The following is a 19,818-nucleotide window of genomic DNA, read 5'->3' on the forward strand; positions in this document are numbered from 1 at the left end:
TGTTGGAAAGGTGCGAAGTGAGAGTTCCTTTCTTTTCTCATTGCTGTACTCTTTACCTCTCCATATTCTTTAAGAAATTGACATAAACATTGATTGAAGTGTGGAAAAGTTATTAAGTATTTTGAGTTCACATGGTGGATACAAAATGATCAACAGTTTAAGGTTTTGATCTAACTTGAGATCTTGTGAGAAGGAGCATATGTGGAGTAAGTCTGTTTCATTAACAGTAAGTGAGCCTCACTTTTACAAATCCTATGTGAATCAGTTTCTTATTGGTATTTTTTTCCTTGGCTGTTTTTGGTCCAGGCATTTGTTGAGTGTGTGTTGAGTGCACATATAAGCACCTGCCCATTAATGTAATGATACATACGGTTAGACCAGTTTTGACACCCCATGTATGCCATTAGCTGCTTTCTTGGTCTTTGACATTTCATTTTGAGTTGCTAATACCTAAGAAGTCATTGGTACTTACAGTTAAGGCACCCCTTGGGGATGATTAAGCTAGGATAGAATTCTCATTTGTTCTTGTAGGGTCTGTTGGTATAACATGGATTCTAAATGAAGCTTTGTTTGTGGCTATAAAGTTGTCTCACTTTTCTATAGGCTTTTCTTTCATTTCTTAGCTTTCTCTTTAGCCTCTCTGCCAGGGGAATGATTTGGGTAAGTCTTGGCTCACAACCTTTGGTCCTCTGTTACTATGGTATATGCGTATTTTGCTGCACTATAATGCTGGCTGTGGGTAACTGGAAGCCTTTATCACTTATCATATAACTTTTCCTAAGACTTTCTTTTACCTCCTGATGATGTTTTTCAGAAACGCAGCTCTTCGGGAATCTCAGCAGGTTGCTCTGGATGGTGAGCTGTTGGACACAATGCCAAAGCAGTATGTGAATCGTGAAGAACAGACCACATTGCATTTGGAGTGCAGAGGCAGCAGTGGTAAGAAATGCCAAGGAGCTGCAGTTGTCACAGTTCAAGTAAGTGTTTACATTTCTTCAGAATTTAGAGAATTTTAATTGAGTCCGTAATGTTGGCATATCACTGAGGAAGATTGAAAGACATATATGGCACACTGTCGGTGTCCCAAACATTTACTAGTTTTGGTGCGTATGAAAACACTCATAGAGTTAATCACATATTTCTGTAGATACCAGATGAGTCCTATAAGACAGATATTCAAATAGGAATTCAAAAAAAATCAGAATCATCGAGAAGATTCCTAGAGAGAGGGGCTTCAACTGATTCCTTTTATTGTTTGTTTTTTTTTTTGAAATGCAGTCCCCAGGCTGGAGTGCAGTGGCGCGATCTTGGCTCGCTGCAACCTCTGCTTCCTGGGTTCAAGTGATTCTCCTGCCCCAGCCTCCCGAGTAGCTGGGATTACAGGCACATGCCACGAGGCCGGGCTAGTTTTTGTATTTTTAGTAGAGATGGGGTTTTACTACATTGGTTGGGCTGGTCTCAAACTCCTGACCTGGTGATCCGCCCGCATCGGCCTCCCAAAGTGCTGGGATTACAGGCATGAGCCACCGTGCCTGGCCTCAACTGATTCTTAAAAGACTTTGGTGATGATGCAGTTAGAAGGAATGTGGAAGTGGGGTGGCCCTGATGTCATTTAGGGGTCAGTGGCTAGGTCAGCCTGTTCCAAGTGTTTTGAGGTGGTGGTGGGAATTCACGTTGGAAAGGTTGGTGTGCACCATCATTGGGAGCTCTGGCTGTCTGCTGCACATGGCAGGGAACCCATGAAGATGAATGTGGGAAGCAAATTAGTCGGGTGGAGCTTGCTGACAGGCAAGAGGAGAGACATGCAACAACGTGACTGAAACTTGAACTGCCTCTCAGAGTTACCTTCTTGCACTGGAACATAGGCAGAATTTGGATCTGCGATATCGTATGGACTTCATGATGGAAGCTTAGCTGAAGTTAGCATGTCATAGCATTTACTTTATGCCAGGCCCTGTCTAAACACTTTAAATAAGTTATTTTATCCTTACAACAACTCTGTGAGGTGGCCATTATCATATTATCTTCTTTTCTCAGGTAAGGAAGTAGAGTCACAGACAAGTTAATTAAGTTGTGCACCTAAAGTGCCATAGCCGGTAAGTGGCAGAGCCAGAAAGGCCCAGACAGTCCGGCTCCAGAGCCAGTGCTCTTTTTAAAGTAGAGATGGAGTTTTTTAGTAGAGATGGGATTTTGCCATATTGCCCAGGCTGGGCTGGTCTCAAACTACTGGGCTCAAGCAATCTGCCTGTCTCGGACTCCCAAAGTCCTGGCATTGCAGGTCTGAGCCACCGCACCTGGCCAGCCTGTGTTCATTAATCACCGCTCTGTATTCCTCCTTCGAATGAAGTCAGTATTCCCTAAGCTGAAAGATAAATGCTTGGAGATGAGCACTGCCTATGGTCTAAATCTAAGTCTACACACGAATGATTCTTTTTTGTTAGCTTTTGGAAATTGGAGAAAATTTATTTTATTCTCTCTTGTTTGTCTTTCAGAAATTTCCCTTCATTTTTTGCTAATTTTCATTGTAACTATTCCAATGTCTCCATCAATTTCCTTGGGAGACTCTTTTCTACAAAATGTCTTCTCTGAAATAATCTTTTGTATGTATTGTATTTTTCATTACTTTCAAAATGTATCTCTGATTTTTCAACATAGTTGTATGTGTCTAAAGTTCAGAAATTTGACCTAAAAGTTAGGATGTGTCCAACTTATTTTCCTGTATATTATTGTAAATATGTGCGACTCCTAAACATTGAGTTATCTTTGGCCAGGTGCTTTATACAGTTAGTTTTCTTTTGGTGTATTTTTTTCCCAGTTACTAATGCTGTTGTAGTAAGACCAAGGTAGAAATATTTAAGAAACAATCACTTGCTGAAGTAGTAAAACTGGGAGAAAAGTTTGCCAATTTACGGTGGAGTTTGAGTTAGTGAGGAAAAAACTGAAAATGTATCCAGTTTTAATAAAAAAAGGGATGTCTTCACCAATTTGTGTTTTTCTGTATTTTAAAACTACATATCTTTACCAGACTGTTAATTTTATATAGAGAAGAGAGTTCTAAAATGCATTTTTTTTTTTTTTTTTTGAGACGGAGTCTCGCTGTGTCGCCCAGGCTGGAGTGCAGTGGCGCGATCTCAGCTCACTGCAAGCTCCGCCTCCCGGGTTCACGCCATTCTCCTGCCTCAGCCTCCGAGTAGCTGGAACTACAGGCGCCCGCCACCGCGCCCGGCTAATTTTTTTTGTATTTTTAGTAGAGACGGGGTTTCACCGTGTTAGCCAGGATGGTCTCGATCTCCTGACCTCGTGATCCACCCGCCTCGGCCTCCCAAAGTGCTGGGATTACAGGCTTGAGCCACCGCGCCCGGCCTAAAATGCATTTGTATAAGTGACAAGTGAGATAACGATAAAGAAATGTTTTTCCAGTTCTGGCTGATGGCTTGCTCTGTGAAGAACTGTAAATATTTACTGCCTCAGCTAAAGAACAGGTCTCTTGTCCTAACCTCCTGTTAGCTCTCTGGGTCTTGCAGTGGAAAATACCACCAGGCAAGCCAGGGAGCTGAAACTCTAAACCTACCAGTGAATTGTCTTTTCCTTTACAGAAAAAGGGATCATAGTATTATATTATTTGTCTGAACCCTTAAATTGAGATTTTAAACATAATCTTTTGCTTTGTTAATTCTGAAATAAAAAGACACACCTTTTCTAAAATGTCTTCTAGGTGATTTTGATTGGAGGGAGGTCAGAGAAAAGATGATTTATGATAAGGACTGATGTGAACATGGCTTAGATGTTTTTACAAACATACCAAAGTTCTTGTGCTTTCTTTCCTTAAAAAAAAAATTTGGGCTGAGTGTGGTGGCTCACACCTGTAATCCTAGCACTTTGGGTGGTCAAGGTGGGGAAATTGCTTGAGCTCAGGAGTTCAGCAGCCTGGGCAACATGGAGAAACTCTGTCTCTACAAAAAATATTATACAAAAATTAGCCAGGCATGGTGGCGCACACCTGTGGTCCAAGCTACTTGGGTGGCTGAGGCAGGAGGATCACTTAACCACAGGAGGTCAAGGCTGCAGTGAGCTGTGATTGTGCCACTGCACTCCAACCTGGGCAACAGAGTGAGACCTTATCTCAAGAAAAGAAAGAAAAATTGGTAATTGCTAATATAGCTTGAAGAAAGAAAGGGGAAAAGTAATGAAGGACAGAGGGAAAAAAGGAGATTTTGCAGAAGCTTAAAGAATTTGAAAAAATAGCTGTATTTTGTGGGCCTAACCTCATTGGAAATATTTAAGTTTTCTTAAAGCAGGTTTTAATTTTCTGCTGGCCTCACTTGTTTGGTTAGTGCCCTGACTTTTAGCCTCACTTGGGAAGTTCTCCAAGCTTGAAATCCCCCACTGATGGCTCCTAGAAGTTCAGTATCAATAATAGTATCGACTGCAGTCAATGTTTTGCCTGACATGCAGATGTGCCAGGGCAATTAAAAACGTGAAGACAGTGAGCAACTTTTATAGGCTGAGACTTAAATAAGCTTGAAAGTTATATAATACTGTCGTTGCTAGTTGAGGCTATCCCAGGCAGTATTTGCCGGTTGATACTTAGAGGACTTGAAGATAAAAATCTGTTTTGTTACGCATTAATGGCAAAGGGCAAGACAGAGGAAAGCTGAAACTACCTGCTATGAAGTTGGAGCATTATCTATGCAAGTTGATTGTTTTGCTCTGATTTTTGGCCAAAGATTATACTTAAATATGAAGCCATCCATTACCCAAATGGATAATTTTGGTTATAGATGACTTTAGTTTTGGAAAAAGAGGTGTTAATGGAGCATAGAGAGGGTGAGTTCTCAGTGTTTATGACTCATCATGAAACTGTCATTGGGAGAGATTATGTCCTGCAAAAAGTAGATTGTGTTATTTTTATACATAAAACTGTAGCCCTCTATATAGATGTGTCCAGTGACCACCTCATGGCTATGTCCAGTAGTTTTGATTCCTTTTAACATTTTCCTATTGTGATACTGAACTTTATGTAGTCTCATCTCTTCCCTCTGAATCTCTAACCACTTCTCAGTTTCCAGGGTTTCTTCTTCCTCAACTCAAACTCTTAGATTGCTAGTTATCCTGATTCTCTTCTTCATATGACATCATCTTTTGCCTACTGTTTGTGCTGGAGTTGTTAATCTGGGGTCTGTGAATGGTCTTTAGAGAATTGGTGAAGTTCGTGAAAGTGTATGTAAATTTTTTTTCTGGAGAGTTTTTAACTCCAGTAGATCTCAGAATAGTTCGAAAAAGAACAAAAGAACCATTTACTCATATGTTGATAATCCTGTTCTGTTTCTCTAGTCCAGAATTCTCTCTTGAGTTCCAAATCTAGATTTCCACCTGCCTCATTCTAACCGAATGTCCCACAAATACCTCAAACTCCATATTTCTCAAATTAATCTCATCTTTACCTTCCAAATCTCTTCCTATAATTTCACATAGCTGATCTCCCCAGATAGAAACTTAGGCATCAATATCATCTCTTCCAGTTACTCTACCCTGCTTCATTCCCGTATTTTCCGTAGTTGCTTCCATATTGGTTCCGCCTCTGAAATAGCTTTCTGAAGCCTCTGACATTCCCTTCTCTGTGTTTCTGTTGCCATTTCTCCATGGTAGGCATACCTCGCTTCTCCCTTGACCTATTGCATTAATTAGATTTCCCCTCTATATCTCTCTCCCTGCCTAGTCTGTTTTCCATTCTCTCATTACTCATCTTTTGAAACAGATCTGATCACATTTCCAGGCTAAAAACCCGTACTTACTTGGCAGTATCAAAAGGAATATGGCCCTTAGCGCCCTTAATAATCTGTTGTTGGTCTTCTTCTAGCAGCATCATTTATCCTGTCCCCCACTTCGCAGACATTTTACTTTTCAGTCATTTAGACTTTCTCCATTTTCTAAACACAACATACACATGAATACCTTTGTTCTTCGCATATGCTGCTTTTGTTCTTCTCTCACCTGTTTCTGACCTCTTTCTGGCTCAGCCTTCAGTACTTAGTTCAGGCCAAACCTCTTCTTGAGGTCTTTGCGGACTCTTCCAGTCAAATTGAGATGTTCTTTCCTTCGTTGCAGCTTTTGGCTAAATGCTGTTGCAGTCACTTGCTGTTTTGTCCTGCCAGACTGAACTCTTTGGGAATAGGGTTTCCATCTTTATTTGTTTTTAATATTATTATTATTATTATTATTATTTTGAGATGGAGTTTTGCTCTTGTCACCCAGGCTGGAGTGCAGTGGCATTCACTGCAACCTCTGCCTCCTGAGTTCTAGCAATTCTCCTGCCTCAGCCTCCCGAGTAGCTGGGATTACAGGCAGGTGCCACCGTGCCCAGCTAATTTTTTTATTTTTAGTGGCGATGAGGTTTCACCATGTTGGCCAGGCTGGTCTTGAACAGCTGACCTCAGGTGATCCACCCATCTCGGCCTCCCAAATTGCTAGGATTACAGGCGTAAGCCACCGTGCCCAGCCTATTTTAATTTTTTTAGTACACCTCTGCTGAAAGGAAGCATCCTTATTTGTAACAAACCACTCATTAGGTTGTGTTACAACCTAATTGTTTTTGTTTTGTGTTATGTGTTATGATTAGTTCTATGTTTTGTGTTATGATTTAGTTCTATGCTGTTACTAGATTTTGAGTTACATAAGGTCAGGGACTTTGTCTTATTCATGTTTATGTCATCAGTGCCTCATACAGTCAGTGCTGCAAAATGGATGTGTTTGAAGGAATGAATAGCTCTAGATTTATGCCCTTCATAAGTAAGTTCCCTGATTTTAACTATGTTGGAATTTTGTGGATATTATTTGGCCATGACAGACATCATGGAAATTGGAACTTTTTCTTATTAAAAATTAACAGTTCATTCTTTGATTGTGCTTACCTTTGCTTTTAAACAGCTTAATACTTTCCGTACTTAAATACTCAACTTAAATACTATACACTGCTTACTGTACATTTTTACTCTAATATAAATGTCTCCCAAATATTCAGTCTTGGGAAGCAGTGAGGATGGTTGCACTGTTTTCCCAGCCATGTTCACAGTACTTTTGGTCACTTGCTTGGGCACTCCCATGTCCCAGGTATTTAAGCTAGGTGTTTTGCTTTTATTATCCAACTTAATCTTTTTTTTTTTTTTAGGTAAAGTCTCACTCTGTCGCCCAGGCTGGAGTGCAGGGGTGCCGTCTTGGCTCACTGCAACCTCTACCTGCCAGGTTCAAGTGATTCTCTCCGAGTAGCTGGGACTACAGGGGCACACCACCATGCCCAGCTAATTTTTGTATTTTTAGTAGAGATGGACTTTTACCATGTTGACCATGCTGGTCTTGACCTCCTGACCTCAAGTGATCCGCCCACCTTGGCCTCCCAAAGTGCTGGGATTACAGACGTGAGGCACTGTACCTAGCTTATCCAACTTAATCTTCATAGAATGAGGATGAGTTCAGAGAAACAGGTTCAGAGACACTGTGAGACTTGCCAAAGTCACATAGCTAGTGAGTAGCTCCATCAGGATTCAAGCCTGCATGTGTCTAAATTCAAGACCCCTACTTTTCCCATTCAGTATTGCCAGGTCATTTTGCTTCAGCTGTTTCATACTTGCAGTGTGATTCTGAGTAAGCTGATCATGACAGTTAAATCTCACGTAAATGAACATAGGTACCATTTCATTTTCTCTCTGAGTCTATATAATAGTATTGCCTTCTTTTTTCAGTGATTAGAGAATTTGTGATCTTAACATTCTAGATTAGATCAGTTTTTAAAAATTAGCTTTATGGGAAATGACTTCAGATTTTAAATATAATTTTTAATGACTCCTTTATTAAGAGTTCAAATTATATCATGAAAATATTTTATTCCTTAATAGAATTTTTCTGGGAAAGAATGTCCTGGAAATTTCCAGCTATCTGCAAGCGTTTGAGCTATGTATAGCTTGTTTTGGGTATACAGAGGCAAATATATTTTATGAGAAGTGAAACGTGCTTCTTTCTGTGTTCTCTCTTCCCAGTAGTAGCCTCTACCAATTCATTGATGTTCCTTGGGGAAATGGGGTGATTTATAACTGGGTTCCTTTTGATGTACTTTTGTATTGTGGGTATGCTTGCTGGCCCCAGGATTGATTTATTATCATGTGAAAAATTCGGTCATTCCTAGAAATGAATGATGGAAAAGACCCACTGAGGGCCCCACATTATTGTAAAAACTGACTGAAGGACATGCTTTGTCCAACTTTTAAATTTAGACAAGGAAACTTTTAAATTTCTGTGTCCACTTAAAATGACTCAAGTGGAGGGGCTTCTACCATGCTACTTTGTTCTATTGTCTACGACTTCTTGTAATTATGAACTGATAGTCATTCCATTGCTCTCACCTTCACTGCAGTGAAAAAAGAAAACTTTCAACAGTAGTGGGAACAATAAACAAAAATAAGTAGACTAGAAAATAATAATTTGGGGAATTTTTTTTTTTTTTTGTGAGAGAGTCTAAACTTTCCTAAACCAGCTGGTTTTATTTTAGTAGTTTCTACAACATGGAATGGCAATTGTAAAGTTTGGGTAACAAAGTAGGTTTAGTCCTGTCTCTGCATTTTTCCAACCAAGTGGACTTTGGATCCTTTTCCTTTGCACCTCCCTTCATTCTGTGTCTTCCCTTCTCATCTCAGATTCTCTCTTTTCCTGTCTGGCTGCTTTCTGTCCAGGCCAGCCAGGGGATTCTGTGACACGCGTAGTCCCAGTCTAACTGTATTGGTGACGTATTGAACAAAAAGGCTGACTGCAGATAGTCCTACTTACATTTTAGGATATTAAACATGGGTCTGTTATTTGAAATATTTCAAATTTAATTCAGATACCTGTATTGATTTATTATCTAGCTAAATGCAAGTAATTTCTTTTTTAATCTTTCATTTCTCCAATAGTAAAAATTATTGTTAGCATTATATGTTCTTGAGTATTCACTTTCATGCATTTTGATGTCATAGAGCTTTTTTTTTCTTGCTTTTTTTTTCCTCTCTTTTTTTTATTAAGTTCTAGGGTCCATGTGCACAATGTGCAGGTTTGTTACATATGTATACAATGTGCCATGTTAGTGTGCTGCACCCATTAGCTCATCATTTACATTAGGTATATCTCCTAATGCTATCCCTCCCCCTTACCCCCTCCCCACAATAGGACCTGGTGTGTGATGTTCCCCTTCCTGTGTCCAAGTGATCTCATCGTTCAATTCCCACCTATGAGTGAGAACATGTGGTGTTTGGTTTTCTGTTCTTGTGATAGTTTGCTGAGAATGATGGTTTCCAGCTGCATCCATGTCCCTACAAAGGACACGAACTCATCCTTTTTTATGGCTGCATAGTATTCCATGGTGTATATGTGCCACATTTTCTTAATCCAGTCTGTCACTGATGGACATTTGGGTTGATTCCAAGTCTTTGCTATTGTGAATAGTGCCGCAGTAAGCATACGTGTGCATGTGTCTTTATAGCAGCATGACTTATAATCCTTTGGGTATATCCCCAGTAATGGGATGGCTGGGTCAAATGGTATTTCTAGTTCTAGATCCTTGAGGAATCGCCACACTGTTTTCCACAATGGTTGAACTAGTTTACAGTCCCACCAACAGTGTAAAAGTGTTCCTATTTCTCCACTCCTCTTCAGCACCTGTTGTTTCCTGATTTTTTAATATTGCCATTCTAACTGTTGTGAGATGATATCTCATTGTGGTTTTGATTTGCATTTCTCTGATGGCCGAGATGATGAGCATTTTTTCATGTGTCTGTTGGCTGTATGAATGTCTTCTTTTGAGAAGTGTCTGTTCATATCCTTTGCCCACATTTTGATGGGGTTGTTTTTTTCTTGTAAATTTGTTTGAGTTCTTTGTAGGTTCTGTATATTAGCCCTTTGTCAGATGAGTAGATTGCAAAAATTTTCTCCCATTCTATAGGTTGCCTGTTCACTCTGATGGTAGTTTCTTTTGCTGTGCAGAAGCTCTTTAGTTTAATTAGATCCCATTTGTCAATTTTGGCTTTTGTTGCCATTGCTTGTGGTGTTTTGGACATGAAGTTGTTGCCCATGCCTATGTCCTGAATGGTATTACCTAGGTTTTCTTCTAGGGTTTTTATGGTTTTAGGTCTAACGTTTAAGTCTGTAATCCATCTTGAATTAATTTTCGTATAAAGAGTAAGGAAAGAAGTTTTGTAAAGATTTTTAATACAACATTGGTGAGTTTTACACAAGGAAGTTACTATTGTCACAGTCATAAAAAGTAGGTGCTTAGTGTATTGTCAGATTTATGCTGTGCTGGGGTTCTGGGTAAGTAAAACAAATAGGAAGGACCATTGCCCTTCCTATTTTTTTTTTTTTTTTTTTGAGACGGAGTCCCACGCTGTCGCCCTGGAGTGCAGTGGCGTGATGTCAGCTCACTGGAACCTCTGCCTCCTAGATTCAAGCAATTCTCCTGTCGCAGCTTCCTGAGTAGTTGGGATTACAGGTGCCTGCCACCACACCCAGCTAATTTTTGTATTTTTAGTAGAGACGGGGTTTCACCATGTTGGCCAGGCTTGTCTCAAACTCCTGACCTCAAGTGATCCACCTGTTTCGGCCTCCCAAAGTGCTGGGATTACAGGCGTGAACAACCATGCCCAGCTGCTCTTCAGGAACTTTTATACAGAATTTATGATAATAACCCTGGGCCTCATAAGTGACCTAAGAGCCTCAGGTAATAAGTTTGTGAATTAAGTATTTACATTATTTATAAAGGATACGTTTAATCATTGCAGCAATGGCTGAAGACTGGGTTTGGGCAGGTGCACGTAAAGGAAAAATGTAGACCCTACTGCTCCCCCATGTGATTGGGGAAGAATGTAGAATTTGGAACTCTTGCCTTCTAAATGGAAGTCTTGCCTTCTAAATGTTCTGGTCTCTTCAGTAAGTCCAGACTTCCTGGCCTGCATTTCTTTTTTTTTTTTTTTTTTTTTGAGACGGAGTCTCAGTCTGTCCCCCAGGCTGGAGTACAGTGGCACAATCTTGGCTCACTGCAAGCTCCGCCTCCCGGGTTCACGCCATTCTCCTGCCTCAGCCTCCTGAGTAGCTGGGACTACAGGCGCCCACCACAGCGCCCGGTTAATTTTTTGTAATTTTAGTAGAGACGGGGTTTCACCGTGGTCTCGATCTCCTGACCTTGTGATCCGCCCGCCTCGGCCTCCCAAAGTGCTGGGATTACAGGCGTGAGCCACTGCGCCTGGCCCCTGGCCTGCATTTCAAAGCCTCCCTAAGAGGGCTCTCTCAGCTCCCCAGTCTGAGTTTACTGCACCCTGCAACCCTGGCCGGGCCCCTCCTTCCTGTCTCTCTGTCCCACATCCCCCACAGCTGTCATGTCAGTTCTGTGTGTGTGTTGCAATCTGGGCCCAGGATGTCTTCTCTTTTCTTCTGCCTCTATCCACATCCAAAAAATGACGTTAAAGTTGCATAAACAAACCAGTTATGTATGTCACTATCAGTCAGAGAAAGGGTTTGTTGATGGCTTCTCAAATAAGAAAGGCTAATCTTAAAAAAGGATAGTCTTTTGAGTTGAAAAAAATTCAGCTCAATAAATTCTCCTTTTCACACCTTTACTGAAAACCAATAAAAATTTCATAAAAGACCAGCTTCTAGGAACCTATTTGATGAATTTAGGAATTAGCCAATTGCTCTTTCCTTGGCATGCAGTTGGTTTGGGCGTTTCCCCATATATTATCTTATTTTGTTGTTTGTTTTATGATTATATTTTCTTCCTTTCCAAATGACATTTGTGAGCAGCATCTGTGTCATCTTTTTTTAATGCTAGGCACACATGTGTATGCAGCCCGAATGTTTGGAGTTGTGTTTTGTGTGTTGGATTGAGAGCACACAGAAGGGCTATGGCTGGGGAGCCATGATCAGCAGAGGAGGGCTTCCTGTGCTTCAAGGAAAGCCTCAGTGGTAGAAGACATGCAGTCTCTTTTTGATGAGGACTTCAGGGGTTGAAACATAAGTGAAATAGTATCCTACAAAAGGCTTTGAACTATTGATAAATTAATTCAAGATCTTATCAGTTTATAAGGCCGTCATATAAAGAGATACAAATTTTGGTATTTTTATAAGACACTAATTCTGTTTAATTTAAGCTTGAGTCTTCATGGAAAACCTGAGATTCTTTACAGGCATGAGCCACTGTGCCCAGCCTTGAAAACCTGAGATTCTTGAACAGTGTTTTGACAAAGTTTTTCGATCACCTTGAAGTTCAACTGAGAGTTTTAAGTTAAATTATAATATTAGTTGTAATACTCTTCTCTTTGTCATATGCCTATTGTGTTTGTAATAAAATAGCTATTCTAGAAACATGGGGGGGAAATGTCTTTTGATAACTTTAATTTTTGTTAGTTTGAAGGCATGCATAAGAATGAAGCCATAAGCCAACAGCTTCATGTTTTACGGAAAGAAGTGAAGCAGTTGCAAGCAGAAGCTGCTAAACCACCATCACTTAATATTGTGGAAGCTGCTGTACATGCAGAAAACTTGATCACGTAAGTTTTATGGGCATTATAATTTGAAATACTGTTTTGTTATCATGAATAGTAATCATACATGCTACTATACCACCACCACCCCTGTAGCACCCACAGATTAATTTAGTACGGACATCAGCAAACTATGGCCTTTGAATTAAATCTGGCCTGCTACTTATTTTTATAAATAAAGTTTTATTGGAACACAGCCATTCCCATTTATTTATAATTTCTATGGCTTTTATGCTGCAACAGCAGGATTGAGTGGTTGTAACAGAGATATAAAGCAGAAAATATTAACTATCTGGCCCTATATAGAAAAAATTTGCTGACCCCTGAATTGTGACATGATACAGTGCATTGAAATTAAGTTGAGGAGAGATTTAGTGCTTATGTTTTATATCAAAGTCACATTTACCCAGGAACTTATCATTGTCAACTCAGATGACTGAACAAAGTTCATAGCACAATTATTTAGGGGAATCAGGGCTCTCAAGTGTGGTTGTGAACTTGCATTTGACCATTGTGGTTTTCTTTTGCCTTTCGTTGTGGCTTACTCTTACTGTCCTCTTTCTTTCCAAAGCCACCACGACATGACTTGGGAGGTGGGCTTGACTCTGCCCTTACTTTAAGGTGACTGACTCCACATTCTCATTCCAGCAGCTGATCCCCTCAGTAGAGTAGGATGGTGTATGGAGGGGAGCATTGAGTCCTTTTGTGTGTTGGGCTGGGGCACCTGGGAAGGAGAAGGAGACCAGGCAAACAAGAAGTTGATGTTTCTTTTACTGGGAAAGGGACACAAAAAGGTGTGAGAATTGGAAGGGATATCTTTATTCTAGGATCTTATTCTATACAGAAATCTTTATCTCAACTTTAGTCAGTGTTTTGGATTTTAAAATGTAGAGAAGTCAGGGTTTTGTGTTCAAAAAAATTATATAAAGATTGTAGAAAAAGTTAAATAACAAATTATGAATTACATGCAAACTATGAACATTTTTAATAAGGATGAGAATGTTAATTAGTCCTTATAGCTGATTTTTTTTCCCCTAGGAGAATATGAAATCATTACTAAGTATTGGAAATTGGCCAGATGCAGTGGCTCATGCCTGTAATCCCAGCACTTTGGGAGGCCAAAGCGGGCGGATCACTTGAGGTCAGGAGTTTGACACAAGCCTGGCCAACATGGTGAAACCCCGTCTCTACTAAAAATACAAAAATTGGCCGGGTGCAGTCGCTCATGCCTGTAATCCCAGCACTTTGGGAGGCTGAGGCAGGCAGATCACTTGAGGTCAGGAGTTCAAGACTAGCCTGGCCAACATGGCGAAACCCCATCTCTACAAAAATACAAAAAAATTAGCCGGGCATGATGGCGAGTTCCTGTAATCCCAGCTCCTTGGGAGGCTGAGGTATTAGAATTGCTCGAACCCAGGAAGTGGATGTTGCAGTGAGCTGAGATTGTGCCGTTGCACTCCAGCCTGGGTGACAGAGTGAGACTCCGTCGAAAATAAATAAAGAAAGAAAATAAATAAATAATTAAAAAAAAAATAAAAATAAAAATACAAAAATTAGCCAGGTGTGGTGGCGTGTGCCTGTGATCCCAGCTACGCAGGAGAATCACTCAAACCCAGGAGGCAGAGGTTGCAGTGAGCCGTGATCACGCCACTGCATTCCAGCCTGGGCGACAGAATGGGACTCTGTCTCCAAAAAAAAAAAAAAGAAAAAAAAAGAAAAAGAAAAAGAAAAAAAATATCGGTTGTCAATAAAATTAGAAGATAATATATTTACTCCATGAAATCATGATTTTTAAAGTGACGTTTTCGTGGGTGCTCTGAGGATTCTTAAGAATATTGCCTGAGAAACGTAGGGTATCAAAGAAGGCCTTGTGAGTATGGAATCTTTTACTGTAGGCCGCAGTCTTACCCACATTTTCCCACAGGGCCTTAGTGAATGCTTACAAGTTGCAGCCTACACCTGGGATTCAGAAAGTTGGCATTAGCCTTTTCTTTACTATTGTGGATTATGTCAGCGATGAGACGCAGCGTCATCCCCCAACAAGGCAGTTCTTTACTTCATGCATTGAGATCTTGGGACAGGTAAGGCTATTTGTACCTTTTGCCTTGATCAGATAATGAGTCTCTGCAGTGTCTTCATTAGAGATAGTCAGCATTGACTTCAGACTTACATTACAGGTTCAGAGTCTTACCCAAGTCAGAAGCCTCTTGGAGTTGTAGGCTTCTCAAGATATGATTAGAACTGTTGGTATAGAATTTTGCTTCTCATACAAGGGAGATTAAATTATTCGTATTTGAAAGTCTAGGAAGACATCAGAATTTGTCATGTATCTTTGGTGTTCTTAACAATAACATTACTAAAGCTCTTCATTGTTTATAAAAATACTTTCCAGTTTGTTTATTTCATCCTCATGGGGAATCTGTGTGATTGAGTTCCATCTTAAAGATGAGAAAACTAGGTTCTAGAAGATTAAGTGACTGGCCTAAAGAATTCAGTTGGTGAGTGTGGAGCTGAGACTGAATCCCAGGGCTTCTGACCAGTGCTTGCCCCACCTCCCCACTGCTGTGTCCCGGTTGCTAGCCTTGGTCAACATTTATTTGTTTATTTATTTATTTGGCTTACAGTTACATAGATGGATATTTAACAAGGGCAAGGGTAATCATGCAGATTTATGAAATGTTTCATAAAAGAAAGGAAAATCTCTTGTTTGAAATATATAAACACTAATTAACCATGTACTGTCACCCAAATTCAACTGAATGAGTACTTATTTATTGGATGTTTATAAGGAAGTAATGCTGAACAGGTATTATCATCGATTTTTTTGTAGGAAGTTTTTTATCCTGATCATAAAATTAATGTGTGCTGGCCAGGCACAGTGGCTCACACTTGTAATCCCAGCACTTTGGGAGGCCGAGGCAGGCAGATCACCTGAGGTTGGGAGTTCGAGACCAGCCTGACCAACATGGAGAAACCCTGCCTCTACTAAAAATACAAAATTAACTGGGTGTGGTGGTGCATGCCTATAATCCCAGCTACTTAGGAGACTGAGGCAGGAGAATCTCTTGAACTCGGGAGGCGGAGGTTGCAGTGAGCCAAGATCATGCTGTTGCACTCCAGCCTGGGCAACGAGCAAAACTCCATCTCAAGAAAAAAAAATTAATGTGTGCTTATTATAAGCAATGCAGACAGTATAGAAAGTATGAAGAAGAAAAATTTCTTATAATCCTAACTACCTGGAGATACTGATTACACAGTTAACATTTCATTATAGTTTGTCTTGTATATGTGTTTCTATTTGTAAACATGATATTTCATTTCTACATATATAGAGATATATAGATATAGATAGGCACTTAAAATGGGCTTATGCTATTTTGTAACCTCTTTTTTCATATAAACACATCTTTTAGACAGTATTTCATGTTAATAAATACAGACTTATATCATGACGTTGCGTGTCTGTAGTGTTCCTTGATACAGATTTATTACAGTGTGTTGAGCTAGTGTTTGATGGTTGGATATTTAGGTAGATTGCTTTGCTACAATAAGACTGAGGTAAATATTCTCGTATGTCTTTGTGAACTTGTCAGACTATTTTCTTTAGGATAATTTCTTAGAAGTATGATTGCTGTGTCAGAGGAATTTGATACACATTGTATATTTGACGTTTTACATCATACTTGATACAGTTACACTGCCTTCCCTGGGAAGTTTGCACCTATTTATGCTATCATTGCACTGTTTGAGTTTGTTATTCTTCGTACCATAACCAACATTAGGAATTCTCCTTTTTAAGTTTTGCTAATCTGATAAGGGAGTGGTATTTCATTATTATTTTAATTTGTTCTTCTTTAAGTACTTGTTAAGTTATATGCCTTTTCATATGTTTATTGGCCATTTATATATACTTTTGTGAATTGCTGATTATGGTCCTTTGTAGATTTTCCGTTGGAGTTTCTTGTTTTTTGAGTTGGAGTTTCTTGTTTTTTGATTGCTTTGAAAGAGCTCCTCACACTATTAACCTGGCATCTGGAATGTGTTATAAATACATTTTTTTAGTTTGTCATTTTTTTCTTTAATTTTATGATTATTTTTTATCTTATAGAAGTTAAAATTTTAATATATTCGAGCCTATCAGTCTTGTTCTTTTATTATTTTTGCCTTTGGTCAACCATATGAAAGCCTTCCTGCCGGTGAAATTGTTTCAATTTTTGCTTATATTCTAGTACTTTTAAATATTAGAACCAAGTTAAAACAAGTTGATGTCATCTTGATTATATATTATTATGAAAGTTGGTTTTTGAGAGGTATTAAATACACCTCTCACTAAAATCTATAACCTGGAAGTTTTGTTTTCCTGACGTAATGCAGCACCACGTTGGGGACATTGCACGTTTGTGGATTCAAAGTACCGCAATATTTTAATCTCTTAAAAATCTTGTAGTACGGTTAACTCATTTTATTTTATTTTATTTTATTTTATTTTATTTTATTTTATTTGAGACGGAGTCTCGCTTTGCGCCCAGGCTGGAGTGCAGTGGCCAGATCTCAGCTCAGTGCAAGCTCCGCCTCCCGGGTTTACGCCATTCTCCTGCCTCAGCCTCCCGAGTAGCTGGGACTACAGGCGCCCGCCACCTCGCCCGGCTAGTTTTTTGTATTTTTAGTAGAGATGGGGTTTCACCGTGTTAGCCAGGATGGTCTCGATCTCCTGACCTCATGATCCGCCTGTCTCGGCCTCCCAAAGTGCTGGGATTACAGGCTTGAGCCACCGCGCCCGGCCTATTTTATTTTATTTATTTTATTTTATTTTTTATTGAGATGGAGTCTGGCTCTGGAGTCGCCCAGGCTGGAGTGTGATGGCACGATGTCAGCTCACTGCAACCACCACCTCCCGGGTTCAAGCAATTCTCCTGCCTCAGCCCCCCAAGTAGCTGGGATTACAGGTGCCCACCACCACACCTGGCTAATTTTTGTAGTTTTAGTAGAGATGGGGTTTCACTGTGTTGGTCAGGCTGGTCTGGAGCTCCTGCCCTCAGGTGATCCACCCGCCTCAGCCTCCCAAAGTGTTGGGATTACAGGCATGAGCCACTGCACCCGCCCTAACTCAGCATTTTCTATATGTGGCTTGTCCAAATCAGATTTATGGATTCTTCAGAATTTCTAATATTACCGACATTGGAAGCAATAGGCTTATCTATGTTGATTTTAGCTGTCTTTTGATTGTTTCAGACTTTCATTTAGAAAAAAATTCAATTCACCTTATTTGGTGCCCCTTAAAAATTTGCTTGCTTAAATAAAGGTTGTAAGGGAAGAATCTGGTGACATTTTTCCTTTTTATTTTTCCAAGGTGTTTATCAGTGGCACTAAATCAGAGTGCAGAAAAGTACTTGAGACCATTCTGAAGAACAGCAGGCTCTGCTCCCTGCTGTCTCCTTTCTTTACTCCCAATGCTGCACCCGCAGAGTTCATACAGCTGTATGAGAAAGTGGTCAAGTTTCTAAGTGAGGACAACAGTGATATGATTTTCATGCTGCTAACCAAGGTAAGATGTAATTCCATCCTCACCATATTGTTGAAACATAGCAATGATTGTCGCTTCCTACTTCACAGAAATAAAAGGACCTCTGAAGTTTTGTTTCCAGGTACAGCAGAGGCTGAGAGGCCTTTTTCACAGTTTGCATAAGCTTCAAGCAGTCTGACCCCACAGCTGCTTCTTAGCGGGGTGGAGCGTTGGTTGTGTTGTATAGCAGTGGTCTCCAACCTTTTTGGCACCAGGGACCTATTTTATGGAATACAGTTTTTCCAGGGACTGGAGTAGGGGGGGTGGTTTTGGGATGAAACGGTTCCACCTCAGATCATCAGGCATTAGATGGAGCGTGCAACCTATATCCTTCACATGCACAGGTCACAATAGAGTTCGTGCTTCTATGAGGATCTAATGCCATGGCTCATCTGACAGGAGGTGGGGCTTGGGGACCCCTGTTGTATAGGGTAGTCTTATTCCATTTAGTGTAAAGAGGACCTAATTCCCATCCCTTTTTAAAACTTAATATAGTTTTGAAAATATTCATATTAGTTTAGTATATCCTTTTTTAAAATTTATCTTGAATTTATGCCTAAATTGTGTTTGACAAAAGTTTTATTAGTCTCATATTTAGAATAAGCTGGATCTAAGCAAATTGCCTTTGATCTCATTCTGAATATTAACTCTGTTAATATTATTAGATTTCATATTAATATATAACATTAGAATATTAACTTTTAGACCTAGGTAATGAGTTTACTTAACCAGTTGAGAATTTCAGAGTCTTAACTACTTTACCTCCACTTGTATTTCTCTTACATCTATGAATCAACAAAACCTTGGCAGTTTTGCTCAGGTACGGTGGCTCATGTGTGTAATCCCAGCACTTTGGGAGGCCAAGGCATGAAGATTGCTTGAGTGTAGGAGTTTGAGACCAGTCTTGCCAAAACAGAGACCCTGTCTCTACAAAAAAAAAAAAACAAAACAAAAAACCAAGCTAGTGGTACTCCCAGCTACTTGGGAGGCTGAGGTGGGAGAATTGCTTATGCCCTGGAGGTTGAGGCTGCAGTCAGCGGTGACTGCACCACTGCACTCCAGCCTGGGTGATGGAGTGAGATCTGTTGTGAAAAAAAAAGACAAAAAACCTTGACAATTTTAGGGCCTAGAGATTGATCTCAGCCTATAATGGAGGAGAACATGTGTTATAGTTTGGGATTTGGGAAGGGAATATCAACAGTCTGAATTTTATTAACTGAGACAGGTAACTGATGCAGACCCAGAAACAAGGCTGTTAAATTGAGACAGTTTCATAAAGTGGCTGCTCATTTGTGGCATTGTCACCAGTGAAGGAGAGCTACGAAGTTCTGATCCAGGTCTTGGAGAGGAAACTTATTATAAGACAGAAATATATGAGTCTCTGAGGAACAGTATAAAATTATAAGCCAATAATGAATCATCAGTAAGATTTTTAAATTGCAAGAAAAGCACACAGAGCTAAGAAAACTGCCTCTGAGATTCTAGATAGTAACATAGAAATAGATGCATAATGGCACCAATTAGTGAACTACTCTTTTTTTTTTTTTTTTTTTTTTTGAGACGGAGTTCTGCTTTTGTTGCCCAGGCTGGAGTGCAATGGCGCGATCTCGGCTCACTGCAACCTCCGCTTCCCAGGTTCAAGCAATTCTCCTGTCTTAGCCTCCTGAATAGCCAGGATTACAGGCATGCACCACC

At 40.0% G+C, this 19,818-nt stretch overlaps 1 protein-coding gene across 6 annotated transcripts in view; it reads left to right on the forward strand.

Annotated features, from left to right (window-relative positions):
* The window catches only part of EPG5 (ectopic P-granules 5 autophagy tethering factor), a 131,329-nt gene that overhangs the window by 76,254 nt on the left and 35,257 nt on the right, over positions 1 to 19,818 (forward strand). For 5 of the 6 annotated variants that reach the window (XR_012427098.1, XM_005586808.5, XM_065533890.2 and 2 more), the window contains exons 27-30: positions 815 to 977; positions 12,424 to 12,566; positions 14,485 to 14,641; positions 17,911 to 18,105. Coding sequence is in view for 4 of the 6 variants with exons in the window: in XM_005586808.5 (XP_005586865.3) it covers positions 815 to 977; positions 12,424 to 12,566; positions 14,485 to 14,641; positions 17,911 to 18,105 (658 nt within the window). In the remaining 2 variants the exon portion in view is untranslated. Of the gene's footprint in view, positions 1 to 814; positions 978 to 12,423; positions 12,567 to 14,484; positions 14,642 to 17,910; positions 18,106 to 19,818 lie in introns of those variants that run through there. The other variant, XR_012427099.1, reaches the window with a different exon arrangement.

Source organism: Macaca fascicularis, chromosome 18 (genome assembly GCF_037993035.2).
Source record: "Macaca fascicularis isolate 582-1 chromosome 18, T2T-MFA8v1.1".
Taxonomy (NCBI): Eukaryota; Metazoa; Chordata; class Mammalia; order Primates; family Cercopithecidae; genus Macaca; species Macaca fascicularis.